At 45.3% G+C, this 21,222-nt stretch overlaps 1 protein-coding gene across 1 annotated transcript in view; it reads left to right on the forward strand.

The window, feature by feature from the left end:
• Positions 1-21,222, forward strand: part of TLL2 (tolloid like 2) — a 127,765-nt gene that overhangs the window by 12,388 nt on the left and 94,155 nt on the right. Inside the window, exon 2 of the mRNA XM_065894008.1 lies at positions 17,682-17,792. Within this exon, the coding sequence (XP_065750080.1) occupies positions 17,682-17,792 (111 nt within the window). The remainder of the gene's footprint in view (positions 1-17,681; positions 17,793-21,222) is intronic.

The raw sequence follows: 21,222 nt of genomic DNA on the forward strand, positions 1-21,222 counted from the left end.
TAACTTCATAGGAGAGGATGTGGCTGTGACCCACTGACAGTTGGAGAAGTTTGTTGAGATGCTATAGGAAGCGGCTGACAAGTGGGGAATTGCCCACTGGAGTTTGGGCAAAACTCTGAAAGTTGGGTGCCAGTGGGTTTCCCAAACACTGCTGGTGGCTGCACTCTACAGGAGCAAGAAAGATGAGGCCCGGAAGCAGGAAGAGAATTCCCTTCCTCTTGAAGTCCCTCTAGTGCCCTCTACTGACAAAGTCTAATGTGCCAGCTGACAAAGGAGAAATGTTTCCAGGGTCCAGCTGGTGTCACAAAGCATGACAAAGAAGGGTGATAGGCTGATAGAGCTGATGGGCAATATATTGATAGCTGGAACACTGGCCTAAACAAGCCAGAAGTTTCTTTCTTTCTCACATCAAAGTCTGGAGGTCCGCAGTCTATGGCCAGGTCCAGGAAGTCCTCTAGGGTCCAGTCTCCTTCCAGCCTGCCCCTCCACTTTCCCTGGGCTGAGGCCCTTGTCCTCATGGTCCACGATGGTAGCCAGAGCTCAAACCATCACAAACACGGTCTGGACATGGAAGGCATGGAAAAGAAAAAGAACAAAGAATGTGAGAGGTTCCCAGGAGATGCCATCTGCCATCTGCTTTCATCTCGTTGGCTGGAAGTTAATCACATGACCACAGATAGCTACATGGGATTCTGGGAAATATTTCTTCTGGAAAGTCTGGAACTGAACATCATAGTTTCTGTTGTTAGGGAAGAAGGGAGAAAAGGTATTGGTGGACAATAAGTGTGCCACAGTAGACTACTTGCTGGAACTTTATGAAGAAAATTTAGTCAAAGTGATGATAGGCTCATGACCATTATTGAATGTTAACTAGATACACAAGTAAGATTTTAGAGTAAAATCTTTTAGAATGTTAGAGCTGGAAGTTACCCTTGGAATTATTTATACTGTTTTTCATGTTTCCTATGAGAACCCTGAGGGCCTGAAAGGGCAGTAATATGTCCAAGTTCACATGGATAGCTCCCGGCATGCCTGGAGGTGGACCCCCAGGTCTCCTTTACTCTCCACCTAGTGTATCTTTCCACTCTCTGCACTACTTAGGGTCTCCATGGGCCTTTGTCTTCAGAATGAGCCTTGCTTAATTGCACTGGTAACTTAATGCTCCACAAGAGATCATTCCACAGTGGAGGTATTAGAGCTTATGAGATATACCTGGCCTTGGAATCAGGCACATAAGATGCAAAATTAGAGCCTGGGAAGCTTCTGGCTTTTAGAACCTAAACTGCTCCCTTTTCTCCGTTACTGAGTGGAAGCCATGTGAGCTTAGGCTATGGGAACATAGGAGGTGTGAGACAGCAGTAAGTCATATGCTGCTGGAATTAAGCAGTGAAAAGTGTTATCTTAGGCCAAAGTAGCCATTCAGTTTACCAGTCAGAATGCCATCTACCCATTTAGCTATGGAAATAATGGGAGGATTTTCTTAGAACAGCAGTACCAGCCAGGTGCCAGCAGGAACCAGACTTTACCCCAGATGTTTCAAATGAAGAGACCTTCATGAAGGGACTACTTACAGAGACAGGGTTAGGATGCAAAGAAGGGTGTGAGGCACCCAGAGACTAACAAGTCTCCCCTGTGGCTGAAGAAATGGGAAGGGAGCCGTGTTACAGGAGCTGGAGCTGTGCAGGAGGGGAGGTGGCTGAGTCACTTGAAGTATAGTTGATTTTCAGTATTATGTTAGTTTCAGGTGTACAACATAATGATTCAGGGTTTTTTTGCAGGTTATATTCCAGTATAGGTAAGACAGTACATAAGACCATATATAAGACCATGGGTATAATTCCCGATGCTATATAGTATATCCTTGTTGCCTATCTAATATATTTTATATATAGTAGTTTGGATACAGCACCAAAGCAGGGAGAAAGCGGGGAAGAAATGCCTGCAGCTCTCTGCCCTCTTCGCTCTGATCTGCCAGGATCTCCTCCTGGTTGAATGCGAGCAGAAGCCAGAGAGCAGTGAGATGTGGAGGAAGCAGTCCACAGGATCCGCCTTCCTGGGCACAGAGCAGGGCAGAGAGGGTGGAAAGTAAGTATAAAAAGAATAACTTGAATCATAGCTCAGGCCTTGCCGCAGATATTCTTTCGCATGGATGGAACTATTTTAGTATTTTTAAAACATACATTTGTAAATGGCCCATGTGTGGCACCTCCAATGCCACTCCCTCCCCAGGCCAGTGTCAGACATGGGTAATTGATCACAGCTCCTTTTCCTGAGGGTCCAAGAAGTCACCTCACAGCACTTAGAGAAAACATCACCAATTGAGTGGGATGGGCATGTGAGATGAAATATATTTGGAGGTGTAAAACTTACCTGGCCTTGCGAATATGGCCTACCTGCTCACGCTAGTCTGGTAGAGAATCTTTTTTTCTGGGGAATTAGCTGAGCAGGGATTTCTTAAGCCAAGTGAGTCCTGCTTGGAAAGCCAAGCTGTAGCATGGCTCTGAAATGCATTGGTGCAACCTTATTGTACTGTAGATGAAGAGGCGAGACAGGAGGTGATGTCTGCCTTGAGCAAGGTGGCCTCTTGGCTCCTCTGTAAAGTAGGGTGATGCCCGCCAAGGTAGAAGGCAGGACGAGGTGTTCTCTTGAGATGGAATCAGCTTTCAGAGACCAGTTGCTCTTTGGTACCCATCTGTGTGTGGTGCTCTCCTAGGTACTGATTGACCTTAAAAAATTTTTTTTAATTGAAATTTTTTTCAATTTTTCAGTTTAATTTTTCAATACTTCAATTAAAAAAATTTAATTGAAGTATAGTTGATTTACAATATTGTGTTATTTTCAGCACAGTGATTCACAGGTGTTTTTGCAGATTGTATTCATTATAGGTTATTACAAGATAATGGGTATAATTCCCTATTCTATACAGTATAGCCTTGTTGCCTATCTATTTTATATATAGTAGTTTGTATCTTTTAATCCCACACCCCTCCCCCTTCCTCTCCCCTTTGGTAACCACAAGTTTGTTTTCTCTATCTGTAAGTCTGTTTGTACATACATTCGTTTGTACTGTTTTTTAGATTTCACATATTAAATGATATCATATAGTATTTGTCTTTCTCTGACTTATTTCACTAAGCATAATATTCTCTAGGTCTATCCACATTGCTGCTGATGCCAGTGTTTCATTCTTTTTTATGGCCAAGTAATATTATATACATACATCTATATATATATACATCTATATGAATATCTTCTTAATCCTGTCGTCTGTTGGTAGGGACTTGGGTTGCTTCCACATCTTAGCTATTGTAAACAGTGCTGCTACAAACATTGTGCCGCATGTATCTTTTTGAATTAGTGTTTTCATTTCCACCAGAAATAGAATTGCTGGGTCATATGGTAGCTCTATTTTTGGTTTTTTAAGGAACCTCCATACTGTTTTCCATAGTGGCTGCACCAATTTACATTCCCACCAGCAGTATACAAGGGTTCCCTTTTCTCTACATCTTCTCAAACATTTGTTATTTGTAGACTTTTTGATGATAGCCATTCTGACCTATGTGAGGTAATACCTCATTGTGATTTTGATGTGCATTTCTCTGATAATTAGCCATACTGAGCATCTTTTCAGGATTGACTTTTAACATGGAAAGTCCTATGGACTTTCAGGTCCTGCTACTTTTCTGGAGTGCACGCTCAGACCCCTGAGTTCAGACTTTAAGTGGCTTTGAATAGAAAACTCCTAGCTGGAACAAATGGCCAATGGGTTATGGACATTGCCAGCATGGTTTAGGGCATAGATGGCAAGTAGGTCTCAATTCATCTGCCATTCCTATCCATTTGTGCTGGTCCTCTGTAGACTGTGTTGAGATAGATTTGGAGGCTGTGTCCAGGTTCGGTGGACAGGAAGGCTGTGATCAATGAAGGATATTTGCTCTGGGACAGAGGGGCTAAGAGGGGTACATGTTTGTCTCATAGTTGCCATCACTGGTTTCGAGTCAGCAGATGTGGCTTCTAGACGTGATACTTTGAGCAAGTCAATTAACCTTCCTGGACCTTAGTTTCCTTACGTTTAAAGCAAGGACATGGCTTAGGTGACGTTTAAACTCTCTCCATCTTAGAAATGCCATGATTCAAACTAGTTTGGGTTTTTTTTTTTTTAAGTCTTCAGTGTAGAACTTGCAAAAAGTCTGTTTGATCCGATTAAACTATTTCCAGCTCCCCACCCCTCTCTGCCATATGCTTGAGTAACTAAGCCCTCCATGCCCGTGAAGGCCATTTCCCCAGGCTGGAGCAGCAGAAGACCCTGGAGACGGAGGTCTCCCATACTGAACAGATTCTCCTCTTTAATCTCAACCAAAAGATCCAGGAGGCATGATTCACATCTCACCCTGTTTCCTCTCCTCTGTCCTCCTCAAGCGTGCACCTCTCGCCTCCTGCTCTGCAAACACGCCTGAATGCAGAGTCCTGAAATTTAGGTTCGTGGTTTCAAAGTTCATGGTCCTGAGAATAAACAAAAAAACTATTGTGGTTGCATAGCGCTGTGGACCCCATTAACACCGCCCCATGAATATTTATAGCATGGAACTACAAAAGAACATAGAGGCCATATTGTATTTCCTAGAACTTTCTTTCCATGGGGTCCTTTCTCTGTGGGTCACTTTAATGTAAGCTTTGCTTATTTAGTTGCACACTTTAAGCCGATTAACTTTTCACTAAAAAAAAACCCTCCCTGTTTGTTTGTATATACACTCCCTTGACAAAGATTCACAGAAAACTGCTTTAAACCTTTCAAATCCCTCTGCTGGAAACTTGAAGTGAACTAAATGTGTCTCTGGGTAGGATTTCCCTGTAACTCTCCCTGCCTCTGGCCCCTCCCTGTTTCCTGAGAGGAATTCCAATGGTTCGAAGCCTCCAGATTTAGTTCCTCCGGTAATCTCAGCTTCTCTCTAGGTGACCATCTTCTGGAACATTAACAAGGTCCTTCTTGAGCAGCTTGTTATTGGGATGGACAAATGGCAATCCCTGGGTGGATGCCTTACGCTTCTCTAATAGACATTGTATAAACCAATCATTAGAGCTAGAGGGACCTCGAGACATCACCTCCATTGGTCTCCAAACTTCAGTGACCGTGAGTCACCTGTGGGGGTGGGTGGGATATGAACTTAACACGCATATTCCTGGGCCCTGTCCCTGGAGAGTCTGATTCCGTAGATGTGGATGGGGCCTGGGATCTGTGTATCAACACTCCTTAGACACTTCTAACAAAGTGGTCTGTGGCCCCGCCTTGAGAATCCCCGCCTTGAGAATCCCTGAGCTGGTTCAGCTTTCTCAATGTATGGGTGAAAAAAATGACACCAAAGGGAAAGTGGTCCACCCAGTGTCACATGCAGCATCCAAGCGCCCTCTTCCCAGTGTAGACCATGCCTGTGATTCCATACTGCTTTAACTCTGGCCCTTCGTGTCCCAAGTTGCAGCTCTACTGTGGAACATTTATGATTAGGCCCATAAGTGGGAAACTAATTGAAAAATAAACCTGCAAGGCCAGTTTGTACTGTAGAAATGAAAATCAGGGACCGGCCTGGTTGGTGGAGGCGAGGTGAGATGAGGCCAGGTTAGTACCTGCTGGAGGTCACCCCTGCAGGATAAATCCAGGACTCTGCTGGTTTTGGAGTGAGCCCTGGGGTAGGGCAGGGCCTGTGGCTGGGATGGACTGGAAGGCTGCAGGAGGTGAGGGGGGGAGTTATCCTCCAGCCGTGGCAGACTTCCTGGGCCTCCCGCTCTCTGGGTGCCAGGAAGCAGTCTTGGGGAGGGTGTGGCTGGTAACAGAAGGTGACAGTAGAGTTGAAGGGGTCTCCCTCTGACTGGCTGGGCTTCTCCCAGGCTCACAGACTTCCCAGCTCTGCAGGCCCCGAGCCAGGGGCCACTTAAAATCCCCAGAATCCCCCCTCGAGACTCTGGATCTCAGGGGGCGTTGGGGGGAGGGTTGTGAAGGACCCTCTGGCCAACCCCTCCTGTCCTCTGTCCCCTCCAGTCACCCCCACTGGACTGTCTGGTCTTGGACAGGCAAGCAGCTCATCTGGGAACAGAGCTCTTACCCGCTGACCATGAGATCAGGCCCCACCTTGAATCCCAGTTCTAGAAACGGGGTCCTCTGTGAGGCAGTGAACTGGGCTCCAAGTTTAGAGCCAAGAGGTCTGCCCTCAAGCCCCGCCCCCTTCTCACAGTTGTAAGTTAACAGGCTGGTCGTGAACTTCCCTGAGCCTGGCTTTCCCTCATGAAATGGGGCTGACGGTCTTTGCCTTGCCTTCCCCTAGGACTTTGGTGAGGAGCACTCATTCACTCACTGGCTCATTTACGAAAACGGAAGGTCCCAGAACTGAAGGTCCTTGCCAGTCCCTGAGCAGGGTGCTGGGGTGGGGTGGGGTGGGGAAGAATGTGTGCGTGGAGGGGATACAAACTGTGAAGTGCTGCACCTGAGTGAGGGACTCCTTGTGCCCGGCTCCACCTTGGGTGCTCTAATAACCCCGGAATTTTGTTCCCTGTGTCTGAGACTTCCTTTTGCCCCTGCCCAGCCTCTCGGTTCCTGCAGCCTCACCTCCTGCCTCACTATCGTTGACAGTCCACGTGACTGGGTCCCCACTTCAGCCAGGGCTCCTCACCGGGTCCCTTCTGCTCCTGCCTGACAGTGCCTCACTGTTTCTCCCCTCAGGGCCTTTGCACATGCTGTCTCTTTGACCAGCATGCCCTTTTTCTTGTTATCCACTTGCCATACTTCTGCTCACATGTCACCTTCCTACTCAAGTATCACCCCCTCTGCAAGGCCTTCCCTGATCCCACCCCCAAGGCTGAGTTAGTCCCTCTTCCTGTCCACGCTTCCATCCCTGCCTGAGCAGCAGGGGTTACTTCAAGGCAAAGACACATGGCAGTTGGGAGTTAGCACTGAGAGGTGGCCTAGAGCAAGTTGCCTAATCTCTCTGAGCGTCCTTTCCTCATCGGAAAAAAGAGCATAATGATGCTGATTGCACAGAGTTGCTGTCTTGAGGGTTAGGAGAGCATGTGGCTGGTGCTCAAGAAGTATCAGTCCCTTCCTTTTCAGTGCCTTGGTCCTGAGAGAAGAATTAAAACACCAGATTTGGAAGAAACAGAGAGAGCTGTTTCAAGATAAAGGGGGATGTGTTGGAAGGGCGTGAGCTCCCTGTCAATGGAGGGGTGTGAGAAGAGGCCACTCAGGCATCACATGGTGGGTTGGACCCAATGACCAGTAGGGCCCCTTCTAGTCCTAGGAAGATTGCTGAGCATTGCAGCAGTCTCTAAAAGGTGTTCCTTAGGACGGAAGAGTCAGTGAAAAGAAATTCCAGGGCAACCACATTGGCAAATGCTGCATTCTCTTTCTCTTGGAGAGTTGTGATGTTTGTTAGGATTGCAAAGGCTCTGAGAAGTACTGCAGTAAAGAAAAGCAGTTCACTGCCGGGGGCCCGGGTTTGATCCCTGGTCAGGGAACTAAGGTCCCACAAGCTGTGCCAAGTGGCCTCAAAAAGTGAACCTATCTATGAAACAGAAACAGAATCAGGGACATAGAGAATAGACTGGTGGTTGCCAAGGGGGAAAGGAGTGGGAGAGGATTGGATTGGGAGTTTGGGATGAGCAGATGCAAACTGGTATATATAGAATGGATAAACAGCAAGGTCCTACTGTATAGCACAGGGAACTATATTCAATATCCTGTCATAAACCATAATGGAAAAGAATATGAAAAAGAATGTATATATAGCATACTGAGTCACTTTGCTGTACCGCAGTAATTAACGCAACATTGTAATTCAACTATACTTCAATAAAGATAAATGTTTTACAAAAGCTTTATTGCTTTGCCAGGCAAAGGGGGCCACAGGGGGCTCATGCGCTCAAGATTGTGTGTCCCACCCTGGAGGGGGTAGTGAGGAATCTTACAATGTTCAAGGAGCAGGGCGTGATCAGCTTGTGGGCATTCTTCTGATGGGTTGATGGTGAGGTAATTGGGAGTCAGCATCATCAACCTCCTGTTTCCAACGGGTCTGGGGTCTGCGTGCTTGTGGACAGCATACAGTTAACTCCTCCCACCTGGTGGGGGGTTTCAGTATCTGCAAAGCAGCTCAAAGGACACGGCTCAGAATAGTATTTGTAGTCGTTGAGGAAGAACTAAAGGTCCTTGACTTTGTTTAATGGCTAAAGTATTATTATTTTGTCTTACTTGACTGTTTTCCTTTCTTTCTGCATTTTCTCACTTCTCTGATTAAATTTTTCTTTGACTAAAGTTCTTCTACAGAGAAAAGGTGGGTGGAGGACATGGGTGGAGGTCTGTTCTGGGAAGGCCTCATAGGGTCCTGCTCAGTTACAATAGCATTTCTTATTAACTTCTTAGAATGTGAAACTTTGGGAAAAGTTGGCTTGGTGGAGGAGGGCTGTGATTTGGGAATCTGGGAGGCCTTTTTTGATTTAGAACACCCATGAAACCTCATCCTGCCTACACAACCTTGGCCAATTCCTAACTCCTCTCTGGGCCTTCCTTTGAGGTTAATGATATAGAAGGCACTTATCCTGATACCTGGGACAGGGTGCTGTTTGCTTCGGCTCTTTGCTTTGGGCAAGATGCTGTGCTGTGGAGACCCCGAGATGGGAGCTGCAGTGATGGACCTTTCCCTGCAAGGATTAGGTCATCTTTTGCAGCCTCGAGAATCAGGCTTATGGAAGCAGATGGGGAACACGACATAACTTTAGAAACTGAGAGACTTTACAGATATTTATTGTTATTACAGTAGTGTGCTAGAGCTGGCTGTTACCTGCTGTGACAGCCGAGTGTACACATGTTCTCCATCTCCATGTTTTGTGATCTTGAAGTCAGCCTCGGTGGGAGTATTTACACCAGGGAAATGAGCAAACGCTACAAATTAAGGCTCTCTCCTCACCCAGGCAATTGTTAAATATCCGCACATCTTTGATTATATATCATTCGAAAGTATTTCTTTAAAATGTCTCCTTTTATATTTTTTAATTTATTATATAATAGCTTTAAATTTTTATTTGACTACTTTAAAGGTTTCTGTTTTTGATTTCCGAAAAGCAGTTTTCCTATTGTATCTCATAATCTATTCCTGAAATAGTCACTATGCAGAGCTTCATAACAAAACACTGCCACCAGGTGACAACTCCCTGAATTGCAGGCTGGAGGTCCAGTGGGGTCAGCCAAGACTGGAGCAGATGGCATTTCCATTGGTGTGCCTTTTAGATCTTTCCTATGGCCTGTCCATTTAAGGTCTACATTTCTGTGAAGAATTACCCTGCTTGACCTCTTTGTGGCAGCCATGACAGGCATAGAGAGGTGCAGGGGAGCCTGGGACCACGGGGGCATGGTTGCTGGAGGCAAAGCCCCTGGTGCCTTGAGTCAGTGCTTCTCAGACTTCTCTGTGCACACGTCCTGCCTGGGGATCTTGTTAACATGCAGCTTCCGATTCAGCAGCTCTGGGGTGGGCCCTGGGAGTGGGTGTTTCTATCAAGCTTCAAGATGAGGTCAATGCTGCCCATCTAGAGATTACACTTTGAGTAGCCAAGGGTCGGTGGTGGTAGAAGAAGAAAGTTACCCGGGTGATAGGAGTCCTTCCTTCGAGAGTCTTCTCTTAGGAGGCTGACATGTTTTGCCTTTTGGTAACAATTCAGTAGCTCTGTGTTTTGAATGTATAGACTTGGCTCATTAGATCCTAAGTACTGTTCAACCAATACATCAATTTAATTTTTATTTATTTATTTTTTTAGTTAGACTATGGTTTTTTTAATTAATTAATTTTTATTGGAGTATAGCTGATTTACAATGTTGTGTTAGTTTCTACTATACAGCAAAGTGAATCAATTATACATATACATGTATCCACTCTTTAAGATTCTTTTCCTATATAGGCCATTACAGAGTACTGAGTAGAGTTTCCTGTGCTATACAGCAGGTCCTTATTAGTTATCTATTTATATATAGTAGTGTTTATATGTCAATCCCAATCTCCCCGTTTATCCCTCCCCTCCTTACCCCCGGTAGGCATAACGATTTAATTTTTAAATTTGTGGTTTATTTGTGATTTATTTTGGTGTATAGTGTGAGGTTCAAAGCCAACTTGATTTTTCCTCAAAGAGCTAACCCATTGTCTCAACGTAATTCATTGATTAGTCCCCCTCTTTCCACAAATTTTTGAGACCTCTTTTGTCATAAATGAACTTTCTTATATAAACTAGGGATTGCTTCCAGACTATCCCATGTTGCAGGGTTGTTGAAGCTTTATAACATTTTTATTTATTTATTTATTTAATTTTTTATAACATGTTTTGATGTCAGACGAGACCAGCCTTCCTTTGGTACTCTTTTTGGACTGTTATCACCTAATTATGCAGGTGAAGTTTAATATCATTTTGTCAATAATAAAAAAATTGTTGAGGTTTTGATTAAAGTGTATTAAACCTATGCATTAATTTGGAAAGAACATTTCAGAGAAAGACAGAGTACGTCTTTCCTTTCCTGTCACTTTTTATAGCTTTTAGTAGAATTTTACAATGTCAACATAGTACTGCTTTTTGTGTCAAGGTTTTTCCCAGATATTTGATGCTTTTTGCTGCTATTTTAAACAGAATTTATTATTTTATTTTATATTATTTATATTATATTGCTGTACTTTATATAAAATTTTATTTTATATTATTTACATTGTATACTTATAGCACTTAGCCACACGTGGCAGTTTAAATTTAAATTAATTAAAATAAAATACTGAGGAGTATCTGCTCAGCTCTAGCACTTCAGCCTGACATGTGGTCTCTGCTGGTGAAGCCTGTACTCTTGACCCTTTGGCTCTGCCTATAAATCCTCCTCTGTGGCTTTTCACCCTGACCTCAGGGCTCTGCTGGTCCACTGGCCCTCTCGGCACCTCTGCATCCTCCCTAGGCATGTGGGAGCACCCAGAGCCCCAGACACCAGGTGCTGGGGGCTATGCCTTGGGGAGTTGGCTAAGAGCCTTATGTGTCCAGGCTCCCTCCCACCACATGTTCCGCTCCTGTCCTCTGACGTGGAGGGCTTCCTCCTACTCCCCCTTCTGTCTGATGGGGACTCCCCTGTGTCATATCCAGCTCCTTCCCTGAAGTAGCTTTCACCCTTCTTCCCTCACTGGGGCCATAGTGGCAGGATGGGTGCAGGAAACAAGACTCACTCTGTATTGAAAACTCACCAGTTTAATGTTTTCAGACATTCCCGTCATCTCAAAAGGAAGGAGACATGGTTACTTCCCAGGCAGGTGGCTTTGGGGATTGAACTCACATAAATAGAATTAATTTCTATTAATTTTCATTTCCTTTCATTAATTTATCAATAAATATTTCCTGAGCATATTCTCAATGCCAGACATTGTTCTGGGCATTACAGGTATACTGTAGCCCAAAAAGTTGGCAAAAATCTTTGCCTACATTAACAGACCTTCTAGTGGTACCTTGGGTTCTGGTTTTATGGTGGCTTCCCAGCCAGGGCAGTTATTCAACCTGATTTTTGTGCATACTTTTTTCTAGTCTTGAGAGTGGCCTGGTGACTATCTCCCATGGGGTTAAGAGCTAATGGCCTGTCCTCATTTCCTGACGTGGCCTCGGCCTGTTGGACTGAGACACAGTGACCATCCCTACAGGAGAATGTGCACTTCTTTCTATTTCGGGTGTAAATAACCTTTAAAGAAGGGTCTAGAAGCTCTGCTGGGTCTCAGATTCCATCTTAGGGTGGAGAGACTCAGGGCAGAAGACAGTTCTCTGAAGTTTCTGCAAGGCATTCATTCAACAGATACTTCCTGCACCCCGACTGTGCTGAGAATGGACCTATGGGGCAGGCAGACACAGTCCTTGCCTTCATGGAACTGCACAGATAGAAGTTAATTAACTTCGGTTGTGATGAGATCACATAGGAGAAGTTGGAGTAGAATGGCTGTTTTCGAGAGTGTGGCCTCATGACTCAGGACGGCTCAGGAGGGGTAGAATGTCCTGTGACCCTTCTGGAACAACCCTCCAGGACATTCAGGAGAGGCCGGCAAGAACTATCTTGGAAAAAAACAGGAGACAAAGGCTTTCTCTAGCTGAGAGGGGAGGCTGTTTCAGAAATGCACTCTCTCTGTAACTCCATGGATGTAGCCCTCAAAGTCCCTGCAGTGCAGGTGAGGCCCGTCTCTCGGGATGTGAGCCTGGCCGGAGGCTCTGGTGGCATCCATGCCGTCTCTTAGGTTGCAAACAGAGCCCTTCCTGTGTGCTTGGCTCAATAAATGCTTCCTTCCTGCCTTCCTTCCTCAGTCTGCTCTTTATTGTGCCTTTTTCCTGGAAGAGAAGCCATAGAGCCATAGTAGATATTGTGTTGACATGGAGTTGTGACCTCCAGGGAATCTCCCAGAGTGACACCACCTGCCTCCAAGCTGACTCCTGATCATTCTTGAGATCCTTGAAGCAACTATGTTAGGAAGAGCACGTTGTGGTAGGAGTCTGGGGTGGCGACTTCCCACTGTTGCCTCAGGCTTATTTAGAATATCCAAAGCCCCTTTGGTGTTGGGGTTTTCACCCCTGGCTCCCAGTTCTATGTGGACAGATTCTACTCTGCTAGGTTAGACCAGAGCATAATGAGAATTGTCTTGGACTTGAGTCTCGCCTTTGCCAAATTACTTGGTAAGTGATTGTGAACAAGTCACCCAGCCTTTCTGCACAACATGCTCATGTCTATGGAACGGGATAAGGGTAGGACCGGAGATGGCATCCTGATTCTGGACCTCTGTTCTGGGGTGCCAGTTACTCTGGTTTGAAGCCTGATGTTGGGGAGAAGGCTCAGAGAAGTCAAGTGATTTGCTGAAGGTCACGCAGCTATTAAATGGCAATAATGGGATTTGAACCCAGGACCTCTCTGGCTCTAAAGCACATGCGTTTAATCAACCTGCCTCCACAGGTGAACAATACAAAAGTTGCAGGCAGGAAGTGCCTTCAAGAAGAATTCCTTGCATGGGAATCAGCCTGGGGCTACTGCCTCTTGAGGTCAAGAGGATGCCTGAGTGCTGGGCATTGAAGTGTTGGAACGCAGATGGAGACCAAGGTGGGCTGAGCAAGCCCTGGGGGCAGTGCGAGAAGAGTAGAATTCTCAGCAGCCCTCTGACTTAGGAAGCAGTTGCTGAAGAGCAGCCCTATGCTCCCTTGCCCTGACCTCTGTCACACTCTGGTTTGCAAACTGATGTGTGCAGGGACACCAGAGACTTAGCAAGGGGTGCTTCCATATAAGATTCTATATGATTCTATTATAAGATTCTGTTGAAACTACTGGAGGATGCCCTGGTCATGGTGATCCTTACCCCACTTTATAGAAGAGAGCCTCACTTGTCACTCATCCTGAATCCCACTGCATGCATCGGCTGGGGTACAAAAACCTCTGAGCGCTAAAGGGAAAATGAGAACGCTTGGTCACAGAGCAGCCTTCTTTGTGATGAGTCAAGGCATCTAGACCTGGCTTTCTCCTGTCTTTTCCTGTCTGTATGAATTTCTGTTAAGGGGGATGCTTGGTGCTTAGTGGAGTATTTTGAATTCAGAACAACTGAAATAGAGTAAGTTAATGACAGTGATTCTTTTAAGTATAACTGAAATGTTTTCTGGACTTCTGATGTTTCAAGATATGTGGATAAAAACCAAGATGAATAATTCCTTGTTTCCCTTCTGATGCAGCATGTGTTATTCAATAAGGTGGTTAAATCTATTTTACCAAATCACATCATGAAACATTTATTACGGCTACAGTCAGTCCTCATCTTATAAAATGTTTACTATTTTTTTTTACTTCTTATGAACAAAATAAAAAATACATTTAAACTCATGGTGAGAAATCATAAATGTCAGGCTCACAATATACATAAGGATATGTGGTTTTTAAAAATTATTTGGGAATACACGAGCACAAAAGTTTGAGCGCTTCCTTGGCTTGTTGGAGTCTTCCCAGGTCCTGTTAATCTACTCCCTTCTCCATCTGCCCTCTTGCTTCTCTTTCTGCTCTCAGAATGTGAGAAGTGTTCCTGATTACCTGCCGCTGTGAATACCATCATTGACACAGACGTTATTTCTTTGAGGAAGAGATCGCACTGTGTTGTGAACTTGTGCTAAGTCTTCAGGAAGGTGGGAGGGGCTCAGGGCCGGCAGCTGGAAACCATCTTTGGCTGAGCCAGCTTTGTTACACATTTCAACAAGGTGAAAATAAGTGTACATTTCAAAGATTTAAGCAAATTTGAAGTTGTGCAACCATCACCACAATCCAGTTTTAGAACACTTCTACCACCTGGAAAAGTTCCTTCGTGGCCACTTATAGTCAAGTCTCATTCCCACCCCCAGCCATAGGCAGTCACTAACCTTTCTAGCTCTAGAAACTTGCCTTTCTAGACGTTTCATATAAATGGAATCATATAATATGTAGTCTTCTGCATCTTGCTTCTTTCACTTAGCATGATGTTTTTGAGATTCATACATGTTGTAGCGTGTGTCAATAGTTGGCTCTTTTTAATTGCTAGGTGGTTTTCCATCGTATAGAGAGATCACATTTGTTTATCCATTCAACAGTTGATAGACGTTTAGGTTGTGTTCAAGTTTGGGGCAATCATTAATAAGCCTGCTGTTAACATTTGAGTATATGTCTTTGAGTGGACCTATGTTTTCATTTCTTTTGGGAAGATCTCTAGGAGTGGAATTGCTGGGTCTTGTGATAAGTTTAACTTTTTAGGAAAATGCCAAGTAGCTTTCTCTAGGGAGTATACCATTTTACATCCCTACTAGCAACGTATGAGGTTTCCCAATTCTCTACACCATAAGCCCGAGTTTTGATCAGTCTTTGTTACTGAAAGGCCTTCTCAGTTTTTGTTTTACTGTTTAGCGATGAGAATAGGTTGGCTCTTCCATCTCCTCAAGTCCCTGAATTTCTGGACTCTCTCCATTCCTTTTCATTCCCACTATAAACTGCTCAATTCTTTTTTTTTTAAATTCAATTTATTTAAACAACAACAGCAATAAAACAAAAAGAGTTCACCTACTTCTTCCACCTATTTCTCTTCACCTATTTCATATATATATGAAATATCTATATAGATATACACATATTTCACTTAGTATAATGCCCTCAACATTCATCCATGTTGTTGCAAATGGCAGGGTTTTGGGTTTTTTATGGCTGAATAATATGGACACTTTACGTTGTTTCCATATCTTGGCTATTGTAAATAATGCTGCAATGAACATGCGGGTACAGATTTTGCTTCAAATTAGTGTTTTCGTTTTCTTTAGATAAGTACTCAGAAGTGGAACTGCTGGATCACATGATAGTTCTATTTTTCATTTTTTGAGAAACCGCCATTCTGTTTTCCATAGTGGCCGCACCAATTTACATTCCCACCAACAGTGCATAAGGATTTCTTTATCCTCACAACTTTGCCAACACTTGCTTTTCTAGTCGTTTTGATAACAGCCATTCTAACAGGTATGAGACGATATTTCACTGTGGTTTTGCATTTCCCTGATGATTAATGATGTGGAGCCTCTTTTCATGTACCTCTTGGTCATCTGTATGTCTTTGGAAAAAAATGTGTCTTCAGGTCTTCTGCTCATTTTTTAATTGGATTGTTTGTTTTTTGCTATTGAGCTGTATGAATTCTGTATATATTTTGGATATTAACCCTTTATCAGAATATGGTTTGCAAATAATTTCTCCCATTCAGTAGGTTGCCTTTTCATTTTTGTTGATGGTTTCCTCTCAATGCAGAAGACTTTTAGTTTGATATAGTCTCACTTAGTTATTTATTTAAAATTTAATTTTAATTTTATTTATTTATTTTTGGTTGCATTGGGTCTTCGTTGCTGCGCGTGGGCTTTCTCTAGTTGCGGCGAGCGGGGGCTACTCTTCGTTGTGGTGTGCGGGCTTCTCATCAGGGCGGCTTCTCTTGTTGCGGAGCACGGGCTCTAGGCGCATGGGCTTCAGCAGTTGTGGCATGTGGACTCAATAGTTGTGGCTTGCAGTCTCTAGAGGGCAGGCTCAGTAGTTGTGGCACATGGGCTTAGTTGCTCCATGACATGTGGGATCTTCCCAGAGCAGGGCTCGAACCCATGTCCCCTGCATTGGCAGGTGGACTCTCAACCACTGCACCACCAGGGAAGTCCTCGCCTAGTTATTTTTGATTTTGTTGCTTTTGCTTTTCTATGTCATATTCAAAAAAATCATTGTCAAGACTTATGTCAAGGAGCTTACTGCCTGTGTTTTCTTCTAGCAGTTTTATGATTTCAGGTCTTATGTCCAAGTCTTTAATCCATTTTGAGTTAATTTTTGTGTATGGTATAAGATAGTGGTCCAGTTTCTTTCTTTTGTATGTGGCTCCCAATTTTCTCAACGTCATTTAGTGAAGAGACTGTCCTTTCCCCATTGTATATTTTTGGCTTCTCTGTCATAAATTAATTGACCATATAAGCATGGGTTTATTTCTGGGCTCTCTATTTGGTTCCATTGATCAATGTATCTGTTTTTATGCCAATACCATACTGTTTTAATTATTACCACTTTGTAATATAGTTTGAAATCAGGGAGCATGATGCCTCCATGCCCAGTTCTTTTTAAAGCCCTTATCTTTCTTGTAGTATCTTGTCAAACACAGCTAATGGTAACCAAGATGTGCTATTGACATTCTGACTCCCCATCCCTTCACTTAAAGCCATAAGCTCATTTAGTTCATCATCTGCCTTCCAAGTTAATGCAGGCAATAGTTTTACCAAATACTTCATCACTGTGTAATATTGATTGCCTTCTTCCAGCTTTCAGTAATAGTTTCCTTGATACCCACTACCTGGCCCAAAGACAATGGATTTTTGTTACCAAGAAACATACCACTTCTGATAGCAATTTCTGTATTAGTCAGGATAAAGAGGTTGTGCTGCAGTAACAAATAGCCCCAAATCTCAGGTACTTATAAAAATAATGGTTTTTATTTTCCTCATTCATGGTACATATCCGTCCTAATCAGCCATCCCTCTGCTCCATATCATATTTACTCCAGATAGGGTTTTAGAGTCACCCCTATCTAAGCCACTGCTTGTCCTCTGGGAGAGGAAACGAGGACATGGTGAATCATACACTAGCTCTTAAAGCTCCTTCTCACATTTGATTAGCCAGAACAGGTGAAGTGGCCAATCCTGACATCAATGGGGAAGGGAAATAGAATCTTTTCCCAGGGAAGGGAAGCAAATATTATGAACATTAGTATCATTTATTATATTATGCTTTTTAAAAAAATATCCTGAAAACTCTGAAGAAGGGAGAAACAGCTGTCTTTGTGTGGTGGTTTTGCCCACAGCTGCCTGCAGTGACAGTAAGACAGGGTGACCTTTCAAAATACCTTACAGACCTAGGCCTTTGATCTTTATTGTGGTTGTCCCCAGCCCTGTGGCTTTGATGCACAGATTTATTATCTGTTGTTCTTTTTCTACCAGTCCTATCTCTTAGGCTCAGGAAGAAATTTGATTGGATGGACTATCTTTTCTAGAGTTTACTACTCAGTTTCCAATACCCTCTGGGCCACTAGTAAATTCATTCCTTGATCTCCAGCTTAAACTGATCCATTTCTGTTTTTTCTTCCCAGCTGTCTTTTGGGGAGACATTGCCTTAGATGAAGAGGACCTGAAGTTATTTCACATCAACCAAACCCATGACTGGATCAAGCAGTCAGTGGAGGAAACAGGACACAGCACGGGTAAGTACTGCATCCCCTTCACCCCTGCCCTGGAGAGAAGGGTCAGGGACTCCAGCACGGGGTGATGTGGACCACAAGTCATAGGTATTTGACCTGTCAGTCCAGTGCCCACCCGTCAATGGAAAACCAGAGGGGTCACCCCTTGTCTGTTGCAGGCTGTGAAGCTGGAGCCTCCAAGTTTGCTTATCCTTCGAAGAAAATTTTCATTAGCCTCTTTATCCAAAGATTCAACCCTGAGCTCAGAGTTCAGAGCTGAACTCAACATAGGTTCTCAGGACTCTGGCCTCAGGGTCCAGAACTTCCCAAATGGAGAGTATTCCTGGATGGGCTCCATGTAGGGCGTATCTGATGGTGATGCCGATACTCATTAGCGGTGGGAAGATGCTTGCCTGGGGCCGGGGCGGGGTGGTATTGTGCACTTGTTTGGCCTACAAACCAGGTGACAATCCCCTGGGGGCAGGAAACACAGATTGGGTGTCAGACTTTGATTACTCTTCTCCTTTGATTACTTTTCCTCCTTGCCTTCACCTTGGGGTGAATAGTAATGAGTCTGACCTCCTGATTTCTCCTCACCTCCCTGCCCACTGGGCTCAGATGCCTCCCCTCTGTGGAATCTCCATTCTCAGAAGCAGCCCCAGGCACTGAGCTGTGGGAGCTGATAGGCTGTGTGGCTGACTGTGGCTAATTATTCGGTGACCAAGGCTCTTGTGTGCCTGATGCTACACTGTCTCTGCTACCTGCCACCCCTCCACCCACCCTCCCTTCCTTTCTCTCGAGGATTTAAAAAAATTGTGGTAAGAATACTTAACATGAGATCTACTGTCTTAACAAAATTTTAAGTGTACAATACAGTACCATAAACTACAAGCATGATGTGATACAGCAGATCTCCAGAACATTCATCTTGTAAAACTGAAGTTTATACACCGCCCCCCTTTTTTAGTACCTATCATGGATCTAATGCGGTGCTGGTGAGAGAAAGAGGAATAAGATGTGACCTCTGACTTCAAGGAGACCTTTCACGCCAGGCAGACAGGGTGGACAAGCTTGCTAACATCTCCAAAGTTCAGTTTTCCTATCTGTAGAATGGGGATGAAACCAGCACTCACTTCAGCAGGGGTTGGGAGGATCGACTCCAAAAGTGACAGGCTAACCTGGTGCCTAGCACATGGCATGTTCTCAGGCAATAGCAGATGTTATCACTAAGCACCCCAGTCCGGAGGAATAAGACTGAAGTGTAGATAGATAAACTGTAATTCCTCATGACAAGAGCTACAATGAATCAAGAGCAGTGGGAAGAAGATGGGCCAAGAAAGGCATCATGGGAATGGGCACTCTTGCCTTGTGTCTTGAAGGATGAGTAGGAGTTCCTTAGGGAAAGAATCAAGAAAAGATATTTCAGCAGAGGAGAAACTGTGTGCAGAGGCAGGGAGTATGAGAGGGGCTGTCTTAAGTTGAGGAACAGGGGCAAGGTGTGGGTCATTGGAGTGTGGCTCTTGCGGGGGGCTATCGTAGAGAGAAGCACCAGGAGAAGTTCCTGGGGTAGACGATGAGGGTGCCTGTTGGCGGGGTGGGTGAGAAGGTGCCCAGAGTAGGAGGCAACCCCCCTGAGGCCCAGTGCCTGTTGCACTGATGAGCTGGAGCTCTCCCCTGTGGGTGGCAGGGGTCCTGCCCAAGGTTTCTGAGTAAGAACGTGACGTGCTCATCTTTGGCTTGGGGGAGTCTTGGTGCAGTCCCCTCTCCCGCTGCTCTCCACAGCCCACCAGCTGCCCTAAGGTTGCTGGGTTCTGGGCTGGATGCTTGGGCAGCCTCACCATGCTGCTTGCTGGTGGTGATGATGAGAGAGGGGTGGTCAAGGCAACCCCTTTCCCTCTGCTGATGAACCTGGTGGATTCCAAGTACATCCCCAAAGCCCCCCATCCCTGAGTGTCTTGCAAGGCTCCAAGATTCCACCAGAACTAATTCACCAATTCTTCATTTCAGTATTTCCTGGCACAAAAGGCCCTGCGATCTGTATCCACTTGGGAGGGAAAGAGAAGCATATATTGTATTCATGTTTCTGGATGTGGTCCCAATTCATTCATTCATTCACTCACTCACTCACTCACTTTTTCATTGAAACCTCTATTGGGTGTTCACTTTGTGCCAGGTCTTGTGCCAGACCCTGAGATGGTATAGACTGAGATTTCTCTTTTTTTTTTTTTTTTTGCGGTACATGGGCCTCTCCCTGCTGTGGCCTCTCCTGCTGCAGAGCACAGGCTCTGGACACGCAGGCTCAGCAGCCATGGCTCACGGGCCCAGCCGCTCCGCGGCATGTGGGATCTTCCCGGAACGGGACACAAACCCGTGTCCCCTGCATCAGCAGGCGGACTCTCAACCACTGAGCCACCAGGGAAGCACTGAGGTTTCTCTTTTTAAGGACTTACCAGCTATTGGAGGAAATAGTTGCGGAAACCAAAAAGGGTAAAGAGTGAGAGGTGGAGGTGGGGTGTCCCAGGAAGCGCAGTGGGAGTGGAGGGCACTAAGAAGAACTGGGACCATTGCTGTGGGGAGAGCCAGAAAGGCCTCCCAGAGGAGGGGGTCCTGGGGAGGTGGAGGGGTTTCCCAGGCTGGAGAAGAAGGAGTCAGAGGGTAGAGAAGGACATTCCAGACCGAGGGAGTCGTCCTTCTTGGGGTGGGAACTGGGATGGCAGCCTCCACTAAGGAGGTTACATGCTTCCTTCTTGTCCAGTGGTTGGTTCCCTCTTTCTGGGGGGGTGGTAGGGCTGTGCCCAGCGTGGGGGCGCCTCCCACCGCTCATGGGGACATGAGCAGCTACAGGAGCTAGGCCAGGCTCCATACAGGATGTAGGGATGAGGAAGGCAAGAGGGCAAAGGCTGTCACAAGGCCAGGGGTCCTCATCACCAGTGGTCGGGAGGAGGGAGGAACGATTAGGCACGTTTTTGGTGTCTGGCTCTATGATTATCACTTCTTCGGATTTGGGGGACCTCTCGTGGATGTTTTGAAAAGTCCATTTGAATTTTAAATGGGGTTTTGGAATCCAGATTATTTTTCACACCATTATACACACAAGCTTAATTGAGGTCTAACAAAAGGCAGCATCTCTTCATAATTCTGTCACTCCAAGTCATCATACGCTTCCCCCCCCACCCCCCACCCCCTGCCAGATTCTTACCTGGAGGCCTAGAGAAGTTGATCTGATTGTAACTTCGTGTGATTTAATTTGTTTGTTTGTTTGTTTTTGCGGTACACGGGCCTCTCACTGTTGTGGCCTCTCCCGTTGCGGAGCACAGGCTCCGGACGTGCAGGCTCAGCCGCCATGGCTCACAGGCCTAGCCACTCCGCGGCATGTGGGATCCTCCCGGACCGGGGCACGAACCCGTGTCCCCTGCATCGGCAGGCAGACTCTCAACCACTGCGCCACCAGGGA

This window comes from Phocoena phocoena, chromosome 16 (genome assembly GCF_963924675.1).
Source record: "Phocoena phocoena chromosome 16, mPhoPho1.1, whole genome shotgun sequence".
NCBI classification, from domain to species: domain Eukaryota; kingdom Metazoa; phylum Chordata; class Mammalia; order Artiodactyla; family Phocoenidae; genus Phocoena; species Phocoena phocoena.